The sequence below is a fragment of the Culex pipiens genome, chromosome 2, assembly GCF_016801865.2.
Source record: "Culex pipiens pallens isolate TS chromosome 2, TS_CPP_V2, whole genome shotgun sequence".
Taxonomy (NCBI): Eukaryota; Metazoa; Arthropoda; class Insecta; order Diptera; family Culicidae; genus Culex; species Culex pipiens.
In genome coordinates this window covers 221,092,689-221,117,100 of record NC_068938.1, presented here as the reverse complement: position 1 = coordinate 221,117,100, position 24,412 = coordinate 221,092,689, and the positions used below count along the sequence as shown (strand labels likewise).

The following is a 24,412-nucleotide window of genomic DNA, read 5'->3' as shown; positions in this document are numbered from 1 at the left end:
CGCAGCGCGCTGTGTCTCTGGTTGCTCTCCTAGTTTGTAATTAATTTAAATTATTTATATCGCATCTTGTATCACATGGCTCCTCTTGACTCAGACTGCATTTTTCCCGAATTAAAAATTAAAAGAAAAAACATGCTCTGAGGAAGAAAAAAAGTCGACTGAATCTACCTTCTTCGCAGAATTTGCCCTTGTAGCCGCGCACGCACGAGCACTTGCCGCTGACGCAGTGTCCGTGGCCGTTGCAGTCCGGAACCTCGCACTCGTCGTGCCGCAGCGAGCACTCCTTGCCCTTCCAGCCCGGGTTGCACTGGCACTCGCCGTTGATGTATTCGCCGCGCTGCGAGCACAGCACCGGACAGACGCCTGCAAGGTAGGCAACGTGCGTTACAACAAATCAAAGTAGGCGCGCAAAATGTCAAACTTACTCTCGCTGCAGTCGTCGCCGCCGTAGCCGGGATTGCACTGGCAGTGGCCGAGCAGGCACTGGCCGTTGCCGGAGCACCCGTTCGGGCAGTTCTGGGTCATGTCCTCGGCGACCGCACCGTAAAAGGTGATCTCCTGCGCGTCACCGTCGTCGTTGTAGATCGACAGGAACCAGTGGCCGGGCTCCATGTAGCGGGTCACCTCGCGGCGCATCGAGGGCTGTGGAGTTGAAAGGGGAAATTTATCAGAATTCGATTTTGACTAAATCGAACCAATGCCTACTTGGATGTTTGGGGGGTTTTCCAAAAATTACGCAATTTTGACGAACAAACTCTTCCAAGAATTTTTAATTGGATTTTCCTAGCACAGCTCATGAATCCCACCTGCTGATTCTCAATAATTCATTTATAGCGATTCCGAGAAACTGTATCCGACACACGTGGAAACCTCAAAGCCACCTGGCAAGGAATATCATCCCAATTAACCCCGAGGGCGCTCTCACATCATGTGTGTGAGTACAAACACGCGCGCAGTAATCACCTTTTGCGTTCCTCCCCCTCCTCCACCAGAAGGTTTCCATTCTTCCCATTCACCAGACACAGAATAACCTAGACACTAGAAGATGAGCCCCTCAAATTCTCGCCAATCCCGACAAACACCTCGCTGACGTCGGCAATCCTTTCTCTGCGGCACCCACAAATTGATTTCCAGCCCTTCAAAGGCATCCCTCACCCCTCGGAAATCTGACTCGAGCGATGCAACCACACTCTTGAACGTCTGACAGTATTTTCGCCTGCAAGTTATGCACCCCACCCTACACACAGCCTACTGAGTGACGTCCGCTCGTCAGCGTCATCATCATCAGTCGACCAGACCCAACGGTCTGGCTTAAGGATATTGCACTGATTAATTAGGGATTCGAAATAGATAAAAGGAAGAAAAAGGGAGATGGATATAAATTTCAGCTTGGTCTGTAATTGATTCCTTTTTTGATCGATTTGGCAAGGGCGGGAAGAAATGGTGAAGGGGATCGACCCCTTCGGGTTGTGTGTTTATTAATCGGAGCGAAAAACTAGATTATATAGGCTGGAGGAGGACGGCGATGATGATGATGTCTTCAGTTCGGATGACGATTGCAGATGTGGGTGATAGCTCGAAGGGTGTGGCCGTATATCAAGATCGTCAAATACCGTGCAGGGCTAGGATATCTTTTTTCTGTGTTGATAACAAGTTGACTTTAACCTGAATGTCCTATTTAAGTATGAATGTCCTATTTAAGTAGGTGATTAAATACAGCTGGTTTTTAATTTCTCGATATTGAAAGTTTTTTTTTCAAATTGAAACAATTGAAACTTCAAAAAATAGATTTTGTTCAAATTAAATTATGTAAAATATAAAAAAAATCTCAGTTTTTCTCTGGAAGGGAAGGGCTTAATTCAAAAAATACCGCAAATCGTGGTGATAATGATGCAGGCAAACTACCAAACTGTCAAAAAGCGCGAGTTTGTTTATTTGTTTGTCATAGTCTAATACCTCCTTTACTATCAAACCAATCGTTTGGCATTAAAGCAGGTATTAGACTATGACAAACAAACCCGCGCTTTATCGCGTTTAACAGTTTGCCAAACTCGCAAACAAATGTAGGCAAACTACCAAAACTGTCAAAAAGTGCGCGTTTGTTTGTTTGTCATAGTGTAAAGCCTGCTTAAGACTTTTCTCATGATTTATATTTTAGAACAGGTACTGACCTGAGTAACCAATTTTCATGTACGTTTTTACAAACAAGTTTTTTCAACAGTACTTAATTGGATCCTTTGTAATTTTCCTTTTTCCTGAAGTGTCTTCCTTGACCTGATTAAAAGTGTTAACTAAAAAGTTATCGTACCCAATAAATCAACAAATTACAAATTACAAATCAAACAAATAGTTCAGTAGGAAAGTTTTATTCTTGAAATCGGGGTTACTAACACATTTTCAGCCTAAAAGTGAGCAAATTGAATTTATTAGGTCAAATTGGTTATTAGTAAGGTTTCGATCAGTGATGAATTTGAAAAAAAAAAATCAATTACATGTTTGTTTAACTATGTTTATAATTTTTTGATATTTTATTTTTTATGAATTTGAAGATATAATAAATAAAAAAATCCCAAGTTTGAACAACATTCAATTTAAATTTAATTGTTCATTAGAATATAAATTTGTTGTTGCATTTTGTAGCATGATTATTTTTTTCCAAATTGACTTAAAAAAATGTTTTATTAAAAAATCTTATAAATCTGCAGATATTTTTGATTTCTGTTTCAATAACACTCAAACTTTTAACCTAAGAACTAAATTTAGCTGTCCTTAGTGTAAAATTGTCCCGAGAATCCAAAAATGCTGTCCGTTTTTCGATTGGAACTTATTTTAATAGCATAGCATAGCAATGGTGTCTACCCGTAGCTGCTACTTCGTTATTGACCAGGACCCCCAAAAATTACTCCGTGGACCACAGATGAAGAGTAGGAACCAATCATCACCCCTTCGCAATTTTCAAAGGTCCCTATCATGCTGATCAATACCGACGCCGGCCACGACCAGTGGTAAGACACGGGGAAGTGGATGGAAATGTTAGTCCGATACTTGAGTGATGGGACCGCCAAATCGACTGCGTCTCCGACAAAGTATCACATGAGTTTTGAGGGGTTAGTAAGATGGGTATGAGGTCAGGATTCACTGTGGAAGGTGATATTTTAATTGAGAAAAACAACACTTTGAGAGTATTTAATTATTCCCGTGTATCAATGTTTTAAAAGTTATAATTAACTACCACTTTACACTTTTTAAAAATTATTGAAAATATCTTCTTGAGGAACTTTTCCCTATGAAAATCAGGTTAAAAAATAACAGTGTTGGAAATCGAGCGAGAAGAAGGTAAGCATTTCTCGCTCGCGAGCGAGGAAGAGAACTTGCAGTTCTTTTCTCTTCTCGCTCGCGCTCGCATTTTCGTTCGCCAGCAATTTGTTTATCAGGCTTATCAATGCGAACTAGGCAATGGTAAAGAGGTGTAATTTCAATCGCTGTGTTGTTTTTTTGTTCGTTTCTAACACGTTCAACTTCTCACGAACGGGCAATTCTGGCTCGCGAGAAAGCCATTGCGCGAGCAGAGGAGAGCACGGGCAATCGGTGAGTTTCTCTCGGCAACTCGAGACTCGCGGCGAGAACTCGAGAGAGAGGATTTTTTCTCGCGAGAGCGCGAGAATACCAACACTGAAAATAAGTTAACAAAAACATGGTTATTTTAAACAAATAAGAGTTAAATCAATAACAACATTTCTATCCATTATATTTCCATTCTACACACATGAATTTTATTTAAAAAAAGTTTTGTTTAATAAATTTAGTCTATTTTTTTTTAGTCTGGTAAGATAACTGAAATATTTGGTGATATCTAAAAAAATATTTTTGGCAAATCATTCAAAAATCGCAAAACATTTTAGAACTCAACTTTTCCTTTTCAATATGTAATATTTTTTTGTAAAAAAATATGATTAATGTAGGAATTTCATATTTTCCCTTTTTTTTATAAAATATAATACATTTTTAAATTTAACTTATCTTATTTCGGACCTTTTTTTAAATGCTCCAAAAAACAAGTCCTGATTTGATTTGAAATTGAAAAAAATATCTATCGTTATCAGGGGAATGAGTCATACATAAATGGTGAAATTTGTTTAACCCAATCTCACCTTAAAATCACCATTGGCCTTAATTATAGAATAATTGAGTGGAATGTATGACGAAGGGTCGAAAGACATAAGGTCGAATAGTCACATGGTCGAATGGACAGAACGTCGAAAGTGAACAAAACGTCGAAAGGACAAAAAGTTGATTTTTTTTAATATTTATTTTTGCAAAATGAAATATTTCAAATTGAACCTTTATGCAAAAATGTTGAAAAAAAGCTATAGAAACTCCCATTTTATTTTAAAAAGTTGCACTTTTCCCTTTTTTAGGAACTGTTTATGTTTGAAAGAATTGAAAAAAAAAAAATACTTAGGGGGAGGGGGGGCAGAATGGCCCGCATAAGTAAAATGCGCCAAAACCATAGAAAAACATGAAAACTTATGAATTCAGTGTAGTAGGCTTATGCTTTGGGATGTTTCCTTCAATGTTATATACTTGGTTGATGAATTTTTTAGCTTAAAACTGTTTTTGAGCCACTCTAAAAAAAAAGTTTTTTCGACTTTTTTCCAGGGTGCGGGGCAGAATGGGCCACCCTGCGAGGCAGAATGGGCCACCTTAGAAAACAAGCCATTTTTCTAATACAACGTTGAAGGGAGATAAGAAATGACTTAAGGTACCTTTCTAACATAGTTTCCATGAAGTTAGACCACTTTAATAAAAATAGTCACTTATCAAAACAAATTTTTTGAAAATAGTGTTAATATGTTGAAAAAGGACACTATTTTTACAAATAATCATCAAAACAACTAAAAAATCAACTAATTTTGCATTAAACGTGATTTGTGAAGCTACCAGGAGTGAAATAATCCATTTAATCCAAATTTCATAACTTTTGATTGTTTTTATAAGGCAGGATAAGGGTGGTCCATTCTGCCCCCAAGTGGATTTTAATTTAACACTTCCACCACCAAGTCTCTAAATGATTTCAAGGTTCCGTTGTTGTATGTATACCTTGGTAGTAACATCTAGTATCGTTATAAGCATTGAGCAAACTTTTTCAAACAGTCCAACTTTTCAGAAAGCTTATTTAAAAACCTCGAAATAAACAACATTTGCTTGGTTTTTCTAATAAATTTACATTTTTGCTCATAATTCCAAGAATACAATGAATTCAAACGTCGTTTTCGATATGGTGAAGTTATTTGACGTCCTTTATAAGACCCTTGCCTTACAATTGGTCTAAATCCATTCTAAAGCCCAAAACCAAGGGTGGCCCATTCTGCCCCCCTGGTCCATTCTGCCCCCCCTGCCCCTACAAAAATATTCCAACCCTCAAGAATAATTTGGTTCTAAAGCATGGAAAACACTCACAAAATATTTTACAAGTACGACATTTTATTTAAAAAAAACTGCTCATGTTTAAAAAAATGGAAAACTAATAAAAATATTTCGATTATCTAGAATAAACTTCTTAAAAAAATCTATCTTGAATATATTCTTAAAAGAAGTCAAAAATTTGAAAAAGGACAGTTCATGTTTGATAACCAACTTTTGTTTAAAGAACTGCTAATATTTTAATTGTAGAAAAAACTCAAAAAAATATTACAACAAATAAAAATAAATAAAATGCTTAAAAAAATAACGAACAAGATATGTTAGAAGTCCAAATTTTTTCGCTTGAAAGAATGCAAAACTTGGACTGTATTTGGTCCATGATAAAAAAACGTTTGTAACTTCTTTTACAATTTAAAAAAAAGGATTTTAAAAAAATAGACAAAAAGATTATTGACCTCTGAAAATTTTATTAAAATTTGAAAAATATTTCAGATGAATATAAGGCTGGTACAAATATTTTTAAAAGTTTTTGTCACCCCCCCCCCCCCTTCCCCCTTCAAAATTGGCTCGAAAAATCAGGGGGCAAAAAAAATATTTTTACAATAAACTTCAAAATTTCAATGAAAATTCAAGTGCAACCAGCTGAAATCAAATTAAAATACATTCTCCTGCGTTTAAAATCATTTTTAGCATATTTTTGTTTATTAAAAAATCTTAAGATTTTTTGAAAATTTTCGATGCAAAATCTTTTTTTTCGATACAATTTTTGTTTTTGTCAGATCTTAGATTTTTTGAAAACTAATGATTGCAAAACAACTGAACTAGTGTAAAATGCATTTTAAAACACTTTTTTCATTTAAATGTAAAGACTATGGCTTGTTATTTAAATTTTTATATTTTTTTATTTTTTTGCCTCCCCCTTGACCTCGGCCATGGCCGAGGCACAAAAACTTTTTTAAATATTTGCATCGGCCTAAAAGATAAAAGAAAAGCAAGGAAAATATATAATTGTCCCATTTATTTCATTTCCTGACTTTAATGATACTCAACTTGATGTAAAATTTATTCCCAACCTTAATGCAAAAATATTGAAAAAAAAGCTTTAGAAACTCGCAATTTTTTTTTTAAAGTGTCACTTTTCCCTTTTTTAGGAACTACTCATGTTTGAAAAAAGGAAAAAATTCTCAAAAATACGACAATCAACAATATTTTTAAAGTCAAATATTTAGATAAGGATATGTTTGATGCAATAACTCTTAAAATTATTACGACTGTCTAGAGTAGGTTTTATCCACAAAATAACTTATGACCGACCTTTTTAAGGAACTGCTCATGTTTGAATTAATGAAAAAAAAAAACCCACAAAAATGTTTCAACAATTAAAAATATGCAGCTTAAAAAACAGCTTACAAGATATTTTAGCAGTCCGACTTGTTTTGCTTGAAAGAATGAAAAAAACTGGACTGTAGTTACACATAGTTTATTTAGTAAGGAAAATTTGTTAACTTCTTTTACAATTTTAAACATGAATTTGCAAAAAATAGACAAAGAGACCTTTAAAAATTTAATTGAAATTGGAAAAAAATATTTCAGATGGATGTTCGAAAAAAAGCAAGGAAAATATATTATTGTCCCATTTATTTTATTTCCTGACTTTAATGACACTCAACTTGATGTAAAATTTATTCCCACCCATCGCAGCAACAGATGTCGCCCAACTGTTGTTACGAGCTCCCTTTTAATTCCATCCCTTGCGGCTTACATTTAATTTCGCGCCATCCCCTTCTCCCAAAGTCACCCCCGAAAACCATCCAAGTTGGCCGATCGCATTCTAAACCATCCAAATCAATAGCCATAGCCTACTGGGTACTTACATGTGCGGCACGTGTCTGGCGCGCGTTGAATCCGCTCAGCACCTCCTTGAAGTGGTACTGGGTGTGGGTGGGCAGCGCGTTCCGGCGGGCGTACACGCCGATCGACGCCCCACGCGGAATGCCGTAGTCGAACTTGACGTACGCCGGCTCCGACTGGTAGAACTGCATGTTCCAGTAGCTGTACGGGGGAATTTCCTTGGAGAGGCGCGCCCCGAGGCTGATCTGCGAAAAGGTGGTGCCGTCCGGGGGGAAGCTTCGCGCTGGGAATGTGCGGGCACCTGGTTGTAGTTGTGTGTGGGGGAGGGGGTTTTGGACACGCACACATAAAAAGTCAAAGTGACAGCAGGAAAAGTAGGCGAGTTAGCGAAGCGAGAGAGAGATGAGAGAAGAGAAGAAGAAACAAGAGCAAGTTAGTATACACTGGTTTAAGTTTGGTGGTGCTTTTTAAGGAGTGTTTTAGCTCTTTAAGTGGATGAACGCCGGGTGAATATTAATTAATTTCTACACGCTAAAGTTTTTTTTCTCAGCTGGTGAGGCATGCAAAGCATTTTCCCGCGCTGAAACCGAAGAAAAGCTGGGGGGAAAATATACACAAAAGAAGAAGGAAAAGCAGGTGTGTTGTGGGAAAGTCGATGGAACGTGTTAGAGCAGTCCTGGTTCTCCTCCTACTCTTCGAGGAGAGCCGTGGAATGTGCCGAGCTGTGGCGATGCGATTTCAGGTTAGATCCTTGGGAATCCTCATCCTCCTCGTCAGTTTATTTTTTCTTTCATTCTTGTTTCAGAGAGCTTGATGTTGATGTGTCTCTCACGTGTCTCTGAGCTTTTTTATATGGATATATGTACAAGGACCTGGTCGTCGTCGCCGGGGATGATTTTCAACTTTGTATACGTGTCTCACCTTCCAGGATCAGAATCGGTGGCGGCGGGGGACATTTCACCACTTCAGGTTCGGGCGTTGGGGGCTCTGTTGATGACTCCACGTCGTCATCGTTCTCGTCTGTCTGAACCTCTTCAACGGAGGAGGTGACGGAGCTGCTGCTAGTGATGGTAGATCCATCCTTGTCCTCACCTATTGTCATTGTTGTTGGACCACCTTCTTCTTCCACTTCTTCCGTCTCCTCCTCCAACGAAGTTGTTGACGGCATCGCTTCATAATCCTCCTCCTCCGTCGACTCACTGCCATCGTCGTCGATTATACTCACCACGCGGTACTTTTCAAAAGTTGAAGAATTGGGACACTTGATGGGACAGGGCGGCGCCGGGGGAGGTCCGGGTGGACAGCTGCTGGGCGGCTCCTCCTGCGGAGCAGGTTTGGGGACGTGTTCCGGCGGCGTCGGAATCGATACCTGTAGCACGTAGACCGAGTGCTGAACCGTCCCACTGCCGTGATCCGACGCGATTGAGATGTTGACCAGGAGGCGGGGCAAAACGGACTCGGCGGTCTCATTCCCCTCCCGGACCAGGTAGACCGGCGTTGCCGGTGTCGTTCCCGAAGGGGTGGTCAACAGAACCTTGGGCTGGTGCTTCACCTCCTCCTCCGGAGGAGGAGGAAGAGTGTGAATCTCCACCGTTTCCTCCCGCTCCTGGACGTTCTGGTAGAAGAGCTTGTTCCGCGCCTTTCGCATCTCCTCGCCACTAATCGGTCCGTCCTCGAGGCTGATGAGCTCGACTTCATCCACCGCACCCAGATGCTCGTAGACGTGTGCTAATGGATCATCATTTGGCAATTTTTCCTCCTCGTCTTCGTCTTCGACGAAGCTCAGCTTGGTACCATCGTCCAACTCCAGCTTCTCGCCCGACGACGTCGTACTTAATTCCACATCAAATGAATTATTTGTGATTAAATCAGGATCATTGTTAGTTGTAACATATGTTCTGTCATTATCATTAGTGGTAAAAATTTCATCATCCCTTTCTTCGCCGTCGTAATCGGATGAAGTTGTGCTGGTGCCGTCACTTGATTGAAAATTCTGCTCGTCGACAAAGTCGACGCTACTGGTTGACGACGACGAAGCTTGTTGTTGCGGTTCCGGTGTTCCGCCGGAAGCGGAAGATAACGATAATGATTGTGATTGCGATAGAAGAGCGGAAGATGGATAGGAAGTTGCTCTAGTGCTAGTGGTGGAAGTAATAGAAGGAGCAAACACGGTGGAAACAATAGCAGAAGTCGCTGACGACGGTGATGATGTTGTAACTCGGTCGTCGTCGTCGTAACTGGATGAGCCAACACCATTATCGCTAATACCATCACCGGAATCAGTGGAAGCTACTACGCTAATGTCATGCAAAACTAAATTATCAAAATCATCAACGGGAGCAGGTTCTGGCATTTCTCGCCGCGGTTGCGGCTGTGCCATCCCATCACCAGGGTTACGGTTAGAAACATCCACAACACTTCTACGTGGCCTACTGTGCGTACCTCCGTTGTTGCCATTGTTGTTGTTGCTATTGCTGTTGGCCGGCGCCGTTGACGCCGCCGACGAGGACGCGGCGGACGTGGACGCGGAACTGAGCGAGGGCGAATCGGCAGGACTACTACTGCTCAGGGCAGGCTTGGGCCGGCCCGGTGCCGTTCCGCTGTCCGCCGCCCGATTCGCGTCCGCTATCGTACTTTTGGCCGCGGAAATCTCCGCCTTCTCATCGACTAGAACTGTACAGGGGTTGGTGGTTGGATATGATATACTTAATACGTTAGATGCTGCAAAAAACAAATTGACAACGTCATTAATTTAGTGTGTGTTTTTCTTTCAGTGTGCACGCCGTCACGCGCCGACCGATCGCAGCAACCGCGCTGCGCGTTTGACAGTTCGCCAAGTAAACAAATCGATTCGATTGAAGCGGAGGTAAGTCATCTTAAAATCTAGGCTTTCAAGAAATATGATCACAAAATCGAAACGCAAATCGCAGCAACCGCGCTGCGCGTTTGACAGTTCGTCGCGTAAACAAATCGATTCGATTGAAGCGTTGGTAAGTCATCTTAAAATTTAGGCTTTCAAGAAATATGATCACAAAAACGAAACAGCCGCTCAATTTCCGAGCAACGAGCGCGCACATATGTCCGAAATGGGTCGTTAAACAGGAGCAAATCCTGCGGCTTAAAACCACATTGCTCTTCCCTCTCTGTGCGCTAATGGTCACTTGAAACTGGGATTCCATTTGCCATAAAGCAAATTGAGTGATTAAAAATCACCGAAAATTGCTCCCCTCGGATTACGGTTGACGCGGCCGGGCGTCAAGCCCGGCTCGGCCTTTTTAATGACATGATATAGAATTTCGCCGAAAAGAACCTTCCACATGTGCCAAATTAGCTTTTGTCCAGCAGGCAGGCAGGCAGAGTGCAACGACGACGACACCCTCTCGCCTGACTTCGTCAACGAAGGATGAGAATATCGAAAGTTAATGGCATGGCGGGTTTCCTTCGTGGCGTGCGGCTCAGCTGTAACATAACCTCACTTCGAATGTGAGAGTGCCGTGCCGTTGACCAGACATTTTCAGTAGCAAGTCGCAGGTGTGGGTTCGGTGAGTTCCGGAGCGGACATTGGCCCCTTTTAGAATTTATAGAGCCGCGCGGATTCGTCTAATTGGCCGGCGTGTGGCGGCGGCTGGTGCATTATAATTATGTTATTAAAATGGAATAAAAGAACGTGCGGGGGGAATTACCTGTTAATAATAATGTTATAACAAGTATAACACTTAATAATATAACTAGTATAGCCGTACACTTCCATGTACATTTGGTGAAGGTGAAGCCTTTGCGAAAGTTCAGCGGCGCTGAGTAGTGATGCGACGGGGGACCACACATGGCGCTCCGGGGTGGCAGTACCGGACCCATGTAGCGGTCGCAGCTCTTGAGCGTGTCCTTCGTCGGGGTGGAGCAGGCCGAGCCCGTCTTGTAGTCTATCGGTGATCCTTTGTTATTAATGGCTGCAATTAGAAGAGGAGAAAAGGCAAATTTGGGATGAGTAAACATTATTCTTGAGCTGAGAGGGGAGAACAAAAAAAATCTGATATTCAAAGGCCACACATTAAACGGTTCGCTTCTGGTGGAAGAAAACACTATAATTACGAATTCCAACGCAATTTAGCAAATTGAGTGAATGTATAATGATATGCTGCGCCGCCGCCGAGCTGGTTGAACTTTACAGCAAGAGCTTTGTTTTTCTTCTGGCCCACTATTCGCGAGCAGCAAGGGGGTGGAGCTCAACGATTAACATAAATATCAATCTTTTGATCGTCTTGGTGGATTTCGCGCGCTCACAGGGGGCAAAAGTTTCGAAACTCCATAAAAAAGGGACGCGCAGCGAACAAAACAACATCTTTATCGAAATTTATGTTCTCGTGGCAGCACATGTGCGATCCCAGAACCAGTAAAGGAGGGACTTTTTTATTCTGTTGTGCTGGCGATGCTTTACGACCCGCTTTGCAAAATAAACACATTAAGCATAATTTGAATCAACACGGGCTTGCCCGCTCGCTCGCTAGATCTGCGACACGTGCTTGCCGCTAAATCCTGGCACGCGCCCACGTGATTCGCACCCCTCGACCGGCCATTAAAGCTGCACGGAGAAAAATGAGTCCGGAAAATCGTGATAAAAGCGTTCATGAAAACAGGGAACCACGAACAAAGTGTTGAACACTTTGTTCGTGGTTTTCAATTTCGTGAACGTTTGTTAACGATTTTGGGAACTCATTTTTCTCCGTGTTGGTGATGTAAAGCGGCGATGACGATGTTTTTCGGCGAAAGTTCCCACCAAAAACAAGTGGCACTTTTTGAGCAGGCGAAATTGCACCGTTTATCCTGATTTCGACGGTGATTTTCGGGGATGGGCGCAACACGTGCAGATTGCGATATCAAAGAAGGCCCTGGGAAATCAGTTTCCATTTGCTGACAAGATCGAAAATCGATCCAAATTGACTACAAACTCCCAAGGTAAATGAAAATCACGATAACGCTAACGGTCTAGTAGGCGGAAGTGCTTAAAGCTAGTTAAACTCCCGCCAAAGTAGGCCGAAATCCACCAAAATGGCCACTTAATATTCATTGCAGCCTACTTGGACCGCTTCGTGAAGGTCCCCAAGGTCCGGGAACGTCACCACTTCACTGGGAGATGCCGAGCTCGCGATAATGCGTGCAATTAAAGAAACGATTATTAATATTCTATTTTCTAGGCGGTTATAACAGTAAAGGTTTAGTGTCGCAAGCGACGACATTTTTGAGAGACAAAGCTTGAGGGGGGAGAGCTTCTTAATTTTGCAATTATCTTGTAATGGGTTTGCCGACGTCGTCGAAAGACGGCGAAGGGAGCCAATAATGGCCCAAGATGGTGGTGTAAAGGTGTCGAAATGGGGCGTCTTTAAGGTTGTAATGTGTTGGCTTGTCATAGATCGCGCACAGAGGACAACGACTCCTGGGTGTGCGGTGTTCTCACAGCAGCCGTCGACGACGTCAAAGGGTTGCAGCGACCTCAAATTTAAATCATTAAATTTGTCCATTTATCGATCCTCACCACAGTTCTGACCATGCGCGCTTACGCAAGCATAAATAATTTTACCCGTCGACTCGCGTTGCGCGACAAATAATTAAGCTTATGTACAGGTGTGGATCATGAGTCATCCTCACCTGAAAAGCCCTTTATTAAATTTCGCCAATTGTTAGGCAATCAAAAAAAATGGTTAAGCTTTCAATTATGAATGTGCGATGTTATTACACAGGGGAAATTGAGGGTGTGGCTTAACCAAATTCATTGGCATGTTTGTTCAATGGAGATTTCGACCTTCTCATTATTGACCAACATTTTTGAGAATGTTTTAGGAACATAATTTTGATATTCCAATAACATAATTTAAAGTTTCACGACAATGGTTCGAACCCATGACTTCCGATTTTGAGGTGTACTCACTACACCATACGGAAAGTCATGAAGAATTGCAGAGGTCTGCATAATTTAATTCATGAGGTTCATCGATGCTTCTCATCGAAACGGACCACTTTTAGTAGAACAAAATTAAGTAGAGTTTTCGGGGACTGACTATAAAAACCCCAAAATTCTTGAGGAGGGCAGTTAGTTCCAGTTAGTTCCAGTTAGTTCCAGTTCTTGTTCCAGTCCAGTTCCAGTTCCAGAAGACGCCCCAGACCAGCCGGACCCGCCAGCAGCCACCAGTAGCAGAGGCCCCAGTCCAGCCGGACTTAGCGGTGGAGGCCGCAGTCCGCCGGGACTTAGCCGCTGTGAAGAGTCCGCCGGGACTTAGGAGTTCGGGTCTGGCATGGCTCGGCGAAGAGGTCTGGAGGACAAGTCTGGCTTCAACGTAGAGAATTGGCTCGACGAAAGTCTTAATGAAATTAGCAACAAAAAGTTGAGTGATGTGATCGTGCGCGTAAAAGTTGAGAGTGTTACCGCAAAAATGTAATCTTCAAAAAGTGTAATATACAAATAAGTGAAGTTTACTGATCTGTTTTGACTCTACGAGTAAATATCACAAAAATCCTGAAAGCCTAAACCGCTCGGGCCGTTCAGGTGGTGACTAGCGGAAAGCAACGCTGTGTGTGTTTGGACACGCCATTTTGATTGGACAAAATCGAGAGTTGAAAATGTGACTATGTGTGAAAATTAATGAACAAAATGATTTCGCGAAGTAACAAACAGTTAAAATAGTGTAAAAAAAACGTTAAATTGAAGAAAATGTTATGTGAGGAGTTCTAAGATGGAAGCAAATGTGCAGCAGTACGAGATGGAACCAAAACGGGCTCGACCAATGGCAGAAGCATCGAAAATTTCAAAACCGGCCAACGATGGACAACACTAGGGATTCAACAATGACGAGATCATCTGGATCAACTGGAGACGAAATTCAGCCGCATCGAACACCCAAGAAGACGACCATGGAAATCTGGCAGTTTAGGGTGAGTAAACAAAAGTTATACCGAAATTTAAAAATGTGAGATCATTTTTGGGAACTGTTAATTTTTATGGAAAATTTATTCCAAACATTGCAGATAAACGTAAGCCACTTAATGCATTATTAAAGAAAAATGTGAAATTTATTTGGACAGAAGAATGTGAAAATGCTTTTGAATAATTAAAAAACTATTTAATTTCAGAACCAGTTTTAGTTAGACCGAACTATAATGACAAATTTGTTTTGACAACTGATGCTAGCGATTATGCTATCGGAGCAGTTCTTACTAATGAGAAGTCAAATGATCACCCCATCGCTTACGCAAGTCGTGCGCTTATCGGGGCTGAAAGAAACTATTTTACTATTGAGAAGGAACTACTTGCAATTGTTTGGGCAGTAGACCACTTCAAACATTTTATTTATAACCAAGATTTTATCGTTTACACAGATCATAGACCGTTGGTAGCTCTATGGCATTTGAAGGAAACATCACCAACTTTGACAAAGCTTCGTTTGAAAATCCAAGGCATTGGATGTGAAATTCGTTACAAGCAAGGAAAGGAAAATGTGGTTGCAGATTTTCTCTCACGTTTAAATAATGATGAAGATCATGCAGATGATAAACAAGCATCAAAATTAGTAGCAATTACAACTCGTCAACAAGCAAAACAAAATAGACAAAATATTTCAGATAATCAAAACTCTACAAATACTCCAAACAGACAGAATTCATCTAGAAACAATACTAATTGGAATAATAATATGAATGGACTTCAACAAATTGACATAAATTTAGATAATGACGATGATAGCAACGATAAAACATTTACCTACAAGGATTTCCAAGATACAGATATCGATTTTACCGTTTTAAAATTTTCTAAAAATATTATACCATTTGAACAAGCCGAAGCTACATTTATGATATTAAACAGTGTTACGGTACACAAAGAATTGAGTAAATACATTGACCTTCCACATGGTATTAAGGATTACACCAATGAAAACATATTTGTATTTCCGCAAAAGAAAATTTTGGGTTTAATTTTGAATGGAACATATCGTTCAGCAGTTAAAAATGAAGAATTTTCGATGGTTTATTTAAAAGCTTTAAAGATTATCCTGATTTTGCTAAAGATGCATCAGTGATACAATTATTTCTCATAGAATATTTAAAACAGAGTTGGAACTAAACTTATTACGATTTTTTGCAATGAAACTTTCAAAGTCATTTACACTATATGCAACAGAAAATGAACGAATTTATGTAAAGCCAGAAGACAGAGATCAAGTGCTTAAAGATTTTCACGACGCACCGTTGGGTGGTCATGTCGGAGGTAAACGAATGATTAAAAGAATGAGTCCTCTATTTACATGGAAAAATATGCGAAGAGATGTTTTGAATTATGTAAAGCAATGTGATTCTTGTCAAAAGAATAAAATATGGCCAGCAAATAAGATGCCAATGAAAATTACGACAACATCGTATGAACCCTTTGATAAAATTTATATGGATGTGGTTATGTTACCAATTTCTAATAATGGAAACAATTGTGGACTTGTGATACAAGATGATTTAACAAGATTTTTGATTGTAGCTCCCATGGAAAACCAAGAAAGTGCAACAGTTGCTAGAACTTTTGTTGAAAACTTTGTTTGTAAATTTGGTGCTCCTAAAGAAGTTGTAACCGATCGAGGTACAAACTTTGTAAGCAAATTATTGCAGCATACATGCAAAATATTACACATTAAAAAGATAGTTACAAGTGCATATCATCCTCAAGCTAATTTAGTAGAGAGATCAAATAGAGAGTTGAAAGTTTATTTACGAAATTTTATTGGCAAAGATCCACAATGTTGGGATGAATTAATACCATATTTGATGTTTGAATACAACACTACAGAAAATTCATCAACTGGATATTCTCCCTATGAACTTTTGTATGGAAGAAAAGCTACTATACCAAGCACAATTTATAAAATCAATGATTCAGATTTAAATTATGACGACTATGTTTGTTCAATGAAAGATATATTCAAGGATGCTCATGAAACTGCTAGGAACAACTTAATATTGTCAAAAGAAAAGAGAAAGGAAATTTATGACAAAAAGACAAATGATTGGGTACCAATGTGGGGAGATAGAGTTTTGGTACAAATGGTACAAACAGGAATTGGTCAAAAGTTACAAAATAAGTGGCGAGGCCCGTATGATATCGTTAAATTCAACAGCGATCAAACGACCACTATTAAAAATGGAAACAAATTTGAAAATATACATAATAATAGACTTAGAAAATATAATGATTAACATAACACTAAATGATAGTTCAGAATATACCCGTATGAAAATACATTTAACTTTTTTTTAACAATGTTTATTGAAAATACCTTAAAATTAAATACAAGATAAAATAATTTTAAATGACAATTACAATACATTTAAATGAAATATACATAAAAATGCAATGAATGACTTAGTATCATTAAAAACAATTATTAACAAAAGACTGGAATCAAAAATAGGTGTTATAAACACGGGACTATTTATAAATATGTATTAAACAAAAAAATATATGAAAAAAACGATTGAATTGATTTGAATAGTTGATTGATGAATGAGTTTAAAAAAAAAACGATTTGTATCAAGAGAATTAAATGAATCAAAAAAATGCGTTATTTTGTGATTTTTTATATAGAAAGATAAACATGAAAAAAGAATATATGATTGATTTGATATGATTAAAAGATTGATGAATTAATATTGAGTTAAACAAAATATGAATGATTATTATCAAAAAAATGCGCAAACAAGAATGTTATGAATTGGGGATGAAAGATAATTTTTATAAATGATTGAATTGATGGGGTTTAAACAAGAAACAGATTAAGAAAAATACCAGTACTGAGTTTATACATATTTTTTTTGAAAAACACGTGAAGCGATTATGATCAAATATAAACATAATAATGAAGCAGTGATGAAACACGTTAAAACAATTAAGAAGCTGTTGGGTTGCAATTTTGGGAATATACTTAATTGAGCTAAAATGGGTTAACAGGGTATTAGAAAAACAATGACGCAATTTTTAACAACAAATAAAAACAAATCAAACGGACTGAACAATAATGAAATTTCAGCGAAAGGCAAATGAAGATGGTGTGATTATTAAATGTTTCAAAAACAACATGTATGCAAGTAAGAATGTGTGTGAGAATAATTGGACAAGGGACTGCAGCCCAGAATGATTGTTGAATGTAAACATGTGTTTTATAATTTACTTAAAAATGGATTAAGAATATATTTTCAGACTTTTTATACGCTAATACGAAGGATTTACAGGAAACCGTTGGAAGACGATCAAGAAGACAACAATTTCAACAAGGACGAAAAAAAAAGGAAAGGAAAGGTAAAATTTGTGAGTATATCGTGGGGAATTTAAAAAGATCGAAAAGGACGGTAAAAGTTCCGATCTAGGGATACATAATCTGATAAAGCAACGCCAAAGGGATTAAAAAGTAGACAATTGTACTCTATGGGGAGAGTTTTTATGTCGAATATAGCTTCAAAACAGTTGTAATCCATGGGGGGATTCAATATGTTAATAACATTTCAAAACATTTGCACTTTACGGGGATAGTCAAATGATAATTAAAGGGAATGGATAAATAATGCTTCAAGGGAAAATCAAGGGATAAATAATGCTTCAAGGGATTTTTAAGGGATAAAATAATGCTTCAAGGGAAGAACACCTTTAAACTGATAAAATTCAGAAGGAAAAAAACAGAACATTATCATTAGACTGAAAATTAAACCAACAAATTTTCTTGCAAAATCAACATTTTATTGCGAATTGCTCAAATAAACAAATTGACTGAATGAGTGTAACAGATTTGAAAACACTGAATGACATACAGATTTCATAAAAAGTTGGCATAACAGAAAGGATATTTTAACATACGCAGTTTAGCAATGACAAGATGATAGGATGTATAGATCAATGAAAAACTATATAGAGTAATTTTTTTATTCAAGTATAAAAATAATAGTCAATTAGAACTGATTTTTTTTTAGTATTAAAAATAATAGAACTGATTTCATATAAAAATATCAACAAGATTTATAAGATTGTAAGTAAATTTGAATCTCAATTTTGCACAGAAATTAAATGATAGATTCCTGAAAATTATAAAATATTGTTCATGCGAAGAAAACAAGTAAGAAATTTTTGTGGGAGAAACAAAACTAAAAACTGAAGTAAAATATGGCAGAGACGGGAGACGAAACACAAGGATGATCGACGCGTTCGTATGCTGAGAGGTTCTACGCGTTCGTATGCAGAAGTTTGTGATGGCAAGATGGTGAGTGGCAAAGTCATGCGGGAGGTTGGACAGGTAACGGTGTTGATGTTGTTGTAAAAGGTCATATCAATGAGGATCAAGTCGAATTAAAACGCAAGTTTAGTAACGAGACATTCACGTAAAACAAATTACTAAATCGAAATGTGGAATTAAGCGAAGTAAAGATGATTGAAATGCGAAACATCAATTATGGAACAAAAATGCAAGTTGAGATCATACTGCACGTCTGAAACTATTGAAAAGGAGAAGATCATGATAAACAAATGATAACATCATCCGATGTCATTAATTTACAAAAGCCAAAGTTGCAAATTACACGAAAAGACAATTTTGGACAAACAACATGTTCTAAACATTTGAAAAAAAAAAATTACACCAACCGATGTAAATAATTTGAGAATGTCAAAGATGCAAATCAACTGGAAAAGTCAATTTTGGACAAAAATACTGGATTTACGAACAATTCACAATACTCGGCAAGTAAGAAGTCAATGCACTCTCAAAACTGACCATAGTCAACTCACTGCTGGGTTATGAAGCATAATTTATGATGGAAACGACAATTGCACTAATCGACGAAATTCAACACCTTAGCCTCGAAAACTGACCAATTGACCAAGTCACTGTGGAATGAATAGCCTCACGATAAAGACGATTTTTGATGAAAAACGACGACGAATAACAACCAGCCGATCAACACAGTTCTACAACAACAACAAATTTTGCTTACAGTGTGAAAATGCAACGATTTTTTTTAGAAGAGATAATGAAAAATAATTTCAACGAAAATATGTTTACAAGAGAAGTTCAAAAAGTAATTCAAGTCATTTAACAGGACAGAAGATCAAAAAAGTAATGAAAATAATCTTACAAGAAAAAAATCAAAAGAGCAATTATAATTATAGAACAATTTACAAGAAAACACAAGAAGAACAAATTGTAAACCGCGCGATCACTACACCCGACAATATTCTTTCCATAGATGATCATTTCTTTCAGACGATCATCTAGCTGATAAGTGTGGGGGAGATTAACCGAACCAATTTTTTTGAATATTTTTTTTTATAGCCAGCCAATTATATTTTTTATGATTTTTTGCAAAGTTTTTTTTTTCACAAATCAAATTATTAGTTTTGGGAATATTCTTCCAACCTACAAATAACTTTCGATAGATGTTCTTAATGCTTTTCAAGTATACAAACATCTAGCTGGTAAGTGTGGGGGAATGCAGCGACCTCAAATTTAAATCATTAAATTTGTCCATTTATCGATCCTCACCACAGTTCTGACCATGCGCGCTTACGCAAGCATAAATAATTTTACCCGTCGACTCGCGTTGCGCGACAAATAATTAAGCTTATGTACAGGTGTGGATCATGAGTCATCCTCACCTGAAAAGCCCTTTATTAAATTTCGCCAATTGTTAGGCAATCAAAAAAAATGGTTAAGCTTTCAATTATGAATGTGCGATGTTATTACACAGGGGAAATTGAGGGTGTGGCTTAACCAAATTCATTGGCATGTTTGTTCAATGGAGATTTCGACCTTCTCATTATTGACCAACATTTTTGAGAATGTTTTAGGAACATAATTTTGATATTCCAATAACATAATTTAAAGTTTCACGACAATGGTTCGAACCCATGACTTCCGATTTTGAGGTGTACTCACTACACCATACGGAAAGTCATGAAGAATTGCAGAGGTCTGCATAATTTAATTCATGAGGTTCATCGATGCTTCTCATCGAAACGGACCACTTTTAGTAGAACAAAATTAAGTAGAGTTTTCGGGGACTGACTATAAAAACCCCAAAATTCTTGAGGAGGGCAGTTAGTTCCAGTTAGTTCCAGTTAGTTCCAGTTCTTGTTCCAGTCCAGTTCCAGTTCCAGAAGACGCCCCAGACCAGCCGGACCCGCCAGCAGCCACCAGTAGCAGAGGCCCCAGTCCAGCCGGACTTAGCGGTGGAGGCCGCAGTCCGCCGGGACTTAGCCGCTGTGAAGAGTCCGCCGGGACTTAGCCGCCGAGTTCGGGTCTGGCATGGCTCGGCGAAGAGGTCTGGAGGACAAGTCTGACTTCAACGTAGAGAATTGGCTCGACGAAGGTCTTAATGAAATAAGCAACAAAAAGTTGAGTGATGTGATCGTGCGCGTAAAAGTTGAGAGTGTTACCGCAAAAATGTAATCTTCAAAAAGTGTAATATACAAATAAGTGAAGTTTACTGATCTGTTTTGACTCTACGAGTAAATATCACAAAAATCCTGAAAGCCTAAACCGCTCGGGCCGTTCAGGGTGTATAATTAATGGGTCTCTTGACCGATATACATGGGCCTGTCAGCCGGACGACACGGACCAGTGGAGACATCTATCTTGTCGCTAAAGATGACCACGCAACGCATCTGTTCTGGACCAGCGCGGGGGTGGAGCAAACATCGTTTAATCAAATTTATGGCGAGCAATTGATATAAAATACCTCCAGCGGTGACAGCTTTACGATATGGTAAAGCCGGAATTAAAACCTAATTACAGGATTCGCGACAGTGACGCGAAGAAATATGGCGTTTGTTGCGGTTTACCGCGCGCGCCATCTTGCCGGAATGGGCGAAAAGCTCCAAACACACAAAGCAAGCCGGAACAAGCTTCAATCCGCTGCCAATCGCAGCGTGCCGTGGAATAAAGAATGGCGGCAAATTTATTACGTTCGTTCGGTAAACTCCGGGGAATTGGCATGGCCTGCCTCGATTCAACTTGGGGAAAAGCTCTCAACGCCAACCGGAAACCGGAAGGCGCGCACACACACACACAAGAAAAACGTTACAAATTTATTACCCTTCCCTCCCTCCTCACCCCTTCGGGGTGATTTCTGTCGCGGCTCAACAGATGTCAGCACCGAAAAAGAAAGAAAAACGGATGGCATCACGCACGTACTCGACATTTTTTCCCTCAAGCAAACACTTTATATCAAAGTGTGCGGAGCAAAAAAAGACAGCAAAAATCACTTTCTTGATTTGATTTTGCCTCATTTCTCAAACATTTTTGCTCGCGCAGCGATTCCCGGGTAATCACGATAAGGAATTCCAATATTCAAGTCGCTACATTTTTCGCTTCCTTCTCGGAGAGAGGTCCCTTCATCACCAGACACAAACCCTGTCAGTCAGTCATCCTCGTCCTCGTCAGCTGATTGTAGCGCTCCTGATAAGGGGGAAAAAACGTTGTCTGGATTTTCTCCGGATAGACGAGGTCAACGCAGCAGGCGGCGCGCCCTGGCGCCAACTTCCTTCGAGGACTCACTTTCTCGCGTCGTGACCTACTTGGATGGATTGCTGCGTGCAGCTTTAATTACGGCGCGATCAATTCATCTAGCGAAAACAAAAAAAAAATCAGGTGAAAAGTCGTAAAAGACAAAGCCGCGCCATTTAAGGCGCTCGGAATTGTCAACGGGCACGGCATGCTTGGATTAGGTGTCGCCCAGCCGTGCTTTGATTGTTCTGAGAAGGTTGTGGTGCAAATGTCAAGCGGTTTAGCTTGCCGTTGACACTGATTTATTGATTAGAGGTGTGGGTGGGTTGCTTTGATGTCTCGCGCGTTCCCGAACAGGTTGATTGGCAGTCAACAAAGGCCGAAGCCATTAGCCGCTCAAGACGCGCAGTCTTGAAAGTTCATGAGCAACTTTCAACCGGAGGTTGATTTAGAAGAAAAAAATGTGAGGAAAATTAATTAAAATTAGCTTCTCCGAACTCTCCCACCGGGGGAAACCAAGAACCGTCCTTGCCGGAAGCTTCTCCAGGGGTGATGGCAAAACTATTGTTGTTTTTCAATTATGAATTCAAAATATCACATAATCAATCTCACTTGACGCGACTCCTCCGGAGGGGTTTTGGGGTGCCAGTTAGCCAACGTGGTCTCGTTTAAAGTCGTGGCGTTTTCCGAAGAGTCATGCTATTTAATGCGTCTTAATTGAAAATTTCTTGCGGCTCATCCTTCATTAGCGGGCCGTAAAACACACGCCGTAAAGTGTGATAAATCAAATTTTCACTTAACTTTTTGATGGTACCTAACCATGTTAAAACTGAGGAAAGAGGAAGGGGGACCTAATTGAGGGACGACCCCTTTCTTCGGAAACTATTGTTCATCATCGGCTCAAAATGGTAGTTTTTATCTATCCGCACGACGATGTGATATCTTATGGTTACTCAGCTGGTTTAATGTTGTGTGATTTGGCACTAATTAATCATACTTTAATGCTTATCCATCGCACATATTCTCCCTCTTCTTGAGAGGGGGAGAGGAGAGGCAGACCGTCTTTTGTTTGGCCGCTTTAATGACAGTCTTGGGTGGATTTTTCCCCTTTTTCTTGGTTGATTGTACGAGAGTTAACCCTTTACTGAACATAATTTCCTGGAAGAATCTATGTTAAAGTTTGTTTGAAATAGACTTTTCTTAATAATCAGAAAAAAGGTATCCTAGAAATCGAGAATTTCTATTCATGATTTCGTGAACAATCAGATCCACCTTTGGGCTACTTTGTATTAATTTATGAGTAGTTTTCTTTTTTATATTTTCTTTAAGGAAAAATTATAGTTTTTTGAACTTTGAAAACTTTCCTTTTCCACTATCCACCTTGAAGAGACGAATGTACAAAAGTGTTAAATCCCCATGATAAAAAAAATATATTTAAAAATAGTGCTGACAAATGCTAACTCCAACAATTTTTTTTTCAAAAGGCTGAGAAAATGATCTATGAATTCTTCAAAAAGCATTCAATTTTCAAAAAACGGTATCTCAGAAAATAATGGTCCGATTTTCAATATCAAAAAAGTAAACATATGTCAGATTTTCTGATCCATCCGAAAAAAATATTTAAAAAAATAAAATGGGTAGTAACATTTCAAAAGGTTGTAATATTATTATTTTTTGCCCCTTTAGAAAAGTAGGTCTTGGCTTTAAAATATTCTAAAAATATTGTATTCGAAGAGATGAGAAAACATCACGAGTGTTTTTGAAATTGAAAATTGAACTATTAGTTTCAGAGATATCGCTATTTAAAAATTGAGTGCAGTTTGTATGTGTCATATTTTATTTTTAATTTTAAACTAGTTGTATTTTATTATTTTAGTCAACAATCTTCAATCTGTGAATTTTGACGATTTTTTTCAGCTTTTTGAAAGAAATATTTTCAGAATTTTACACATTTTTTTTTATTGAAAATTTGATTCTTTTTTACAGTGCCCTTTTTCAATATACGTTTGTAGAACACATAAAACAATGAAAAAAATATAAATTAAATCATAACTCGGCGGCAAAATTTCTACCCATATTTTTCTATGGCTTATAAGATTCCATTTTTGGTTCACGTCAAAGATTTTCGAAAATGACCGATTCTTCGGCTCCTTTTCAAAAAAATCCCAAGTTTTTTTCAGCGTTTTGGCTGTAGTGGTAAAATAAAACAAGAAACCCCCCAATGTTATTACATATTTGGAAAGATAATTGATTTTCCTACAAAGAAATATCATGCAGAAGTAACCATATAGTACCTGTGCTTCCCCTGAAATGAAAATGTAGCGTGACGGGACAACATCGTAAAACTGGACTTTTAAAAGGCACACTACAAAAATTGCTACTGTTTTGCCAGTTTGATTTTTAAAAACCTTTGCTCTTCTACACATTATCACAAATTAAAAAACGAATCTTTTGCTCCTTGAACTGAACGAATTGGTTGAAATTTGAGTTTTTGCCAGCCATTTCTTTTCGTGACGGGACAACGAAAGGAGCAGATTTGTGAAAAAACTCCTCTCCCATTCAATGGCTTGCAGACCATATTTGGTCAATATTTTTGGCTTTTGAGGTAAGAAAAC

At 38.8% G+C, this 24,412-nt stretch overlaps 1 protein-coding gene across 12 annotated transcripts in view; it reads right to left on the bottom strand.

The window, feature by feature from the left end:
- LOC120427875 (teneurin-m) overlaps positions 1-24,412 on the bottom strand; it is a 236,291-nt gene that overhangs the window by 18,762 nt on the left and 193,117 nt on the right. For 9 of the 12 annotated variants that reach the window (XM_052708707.1, XM_052708712.1, XM_052708706.1 and 6 more), the window contains 5 exons: positions 10,959-11,222; positions 9,718-9,996; positions 7,299-7,576; positions 426-642; positions 169-363 (listed from right to left, as the gene is read on the bottom strand). In XM_052708707.1, the coding sequence (XP_052564667.1) occupies positions 169-363; positions 426-642; positions 7,299-7,576; positions 9,718-9,996; positions 10,959-11,222 (1,233 nt within the window). The other 3 variants (XM_052708708.1, XM_052708705.1, XM_052708714.1) reach the window with 3 other exon arrangements.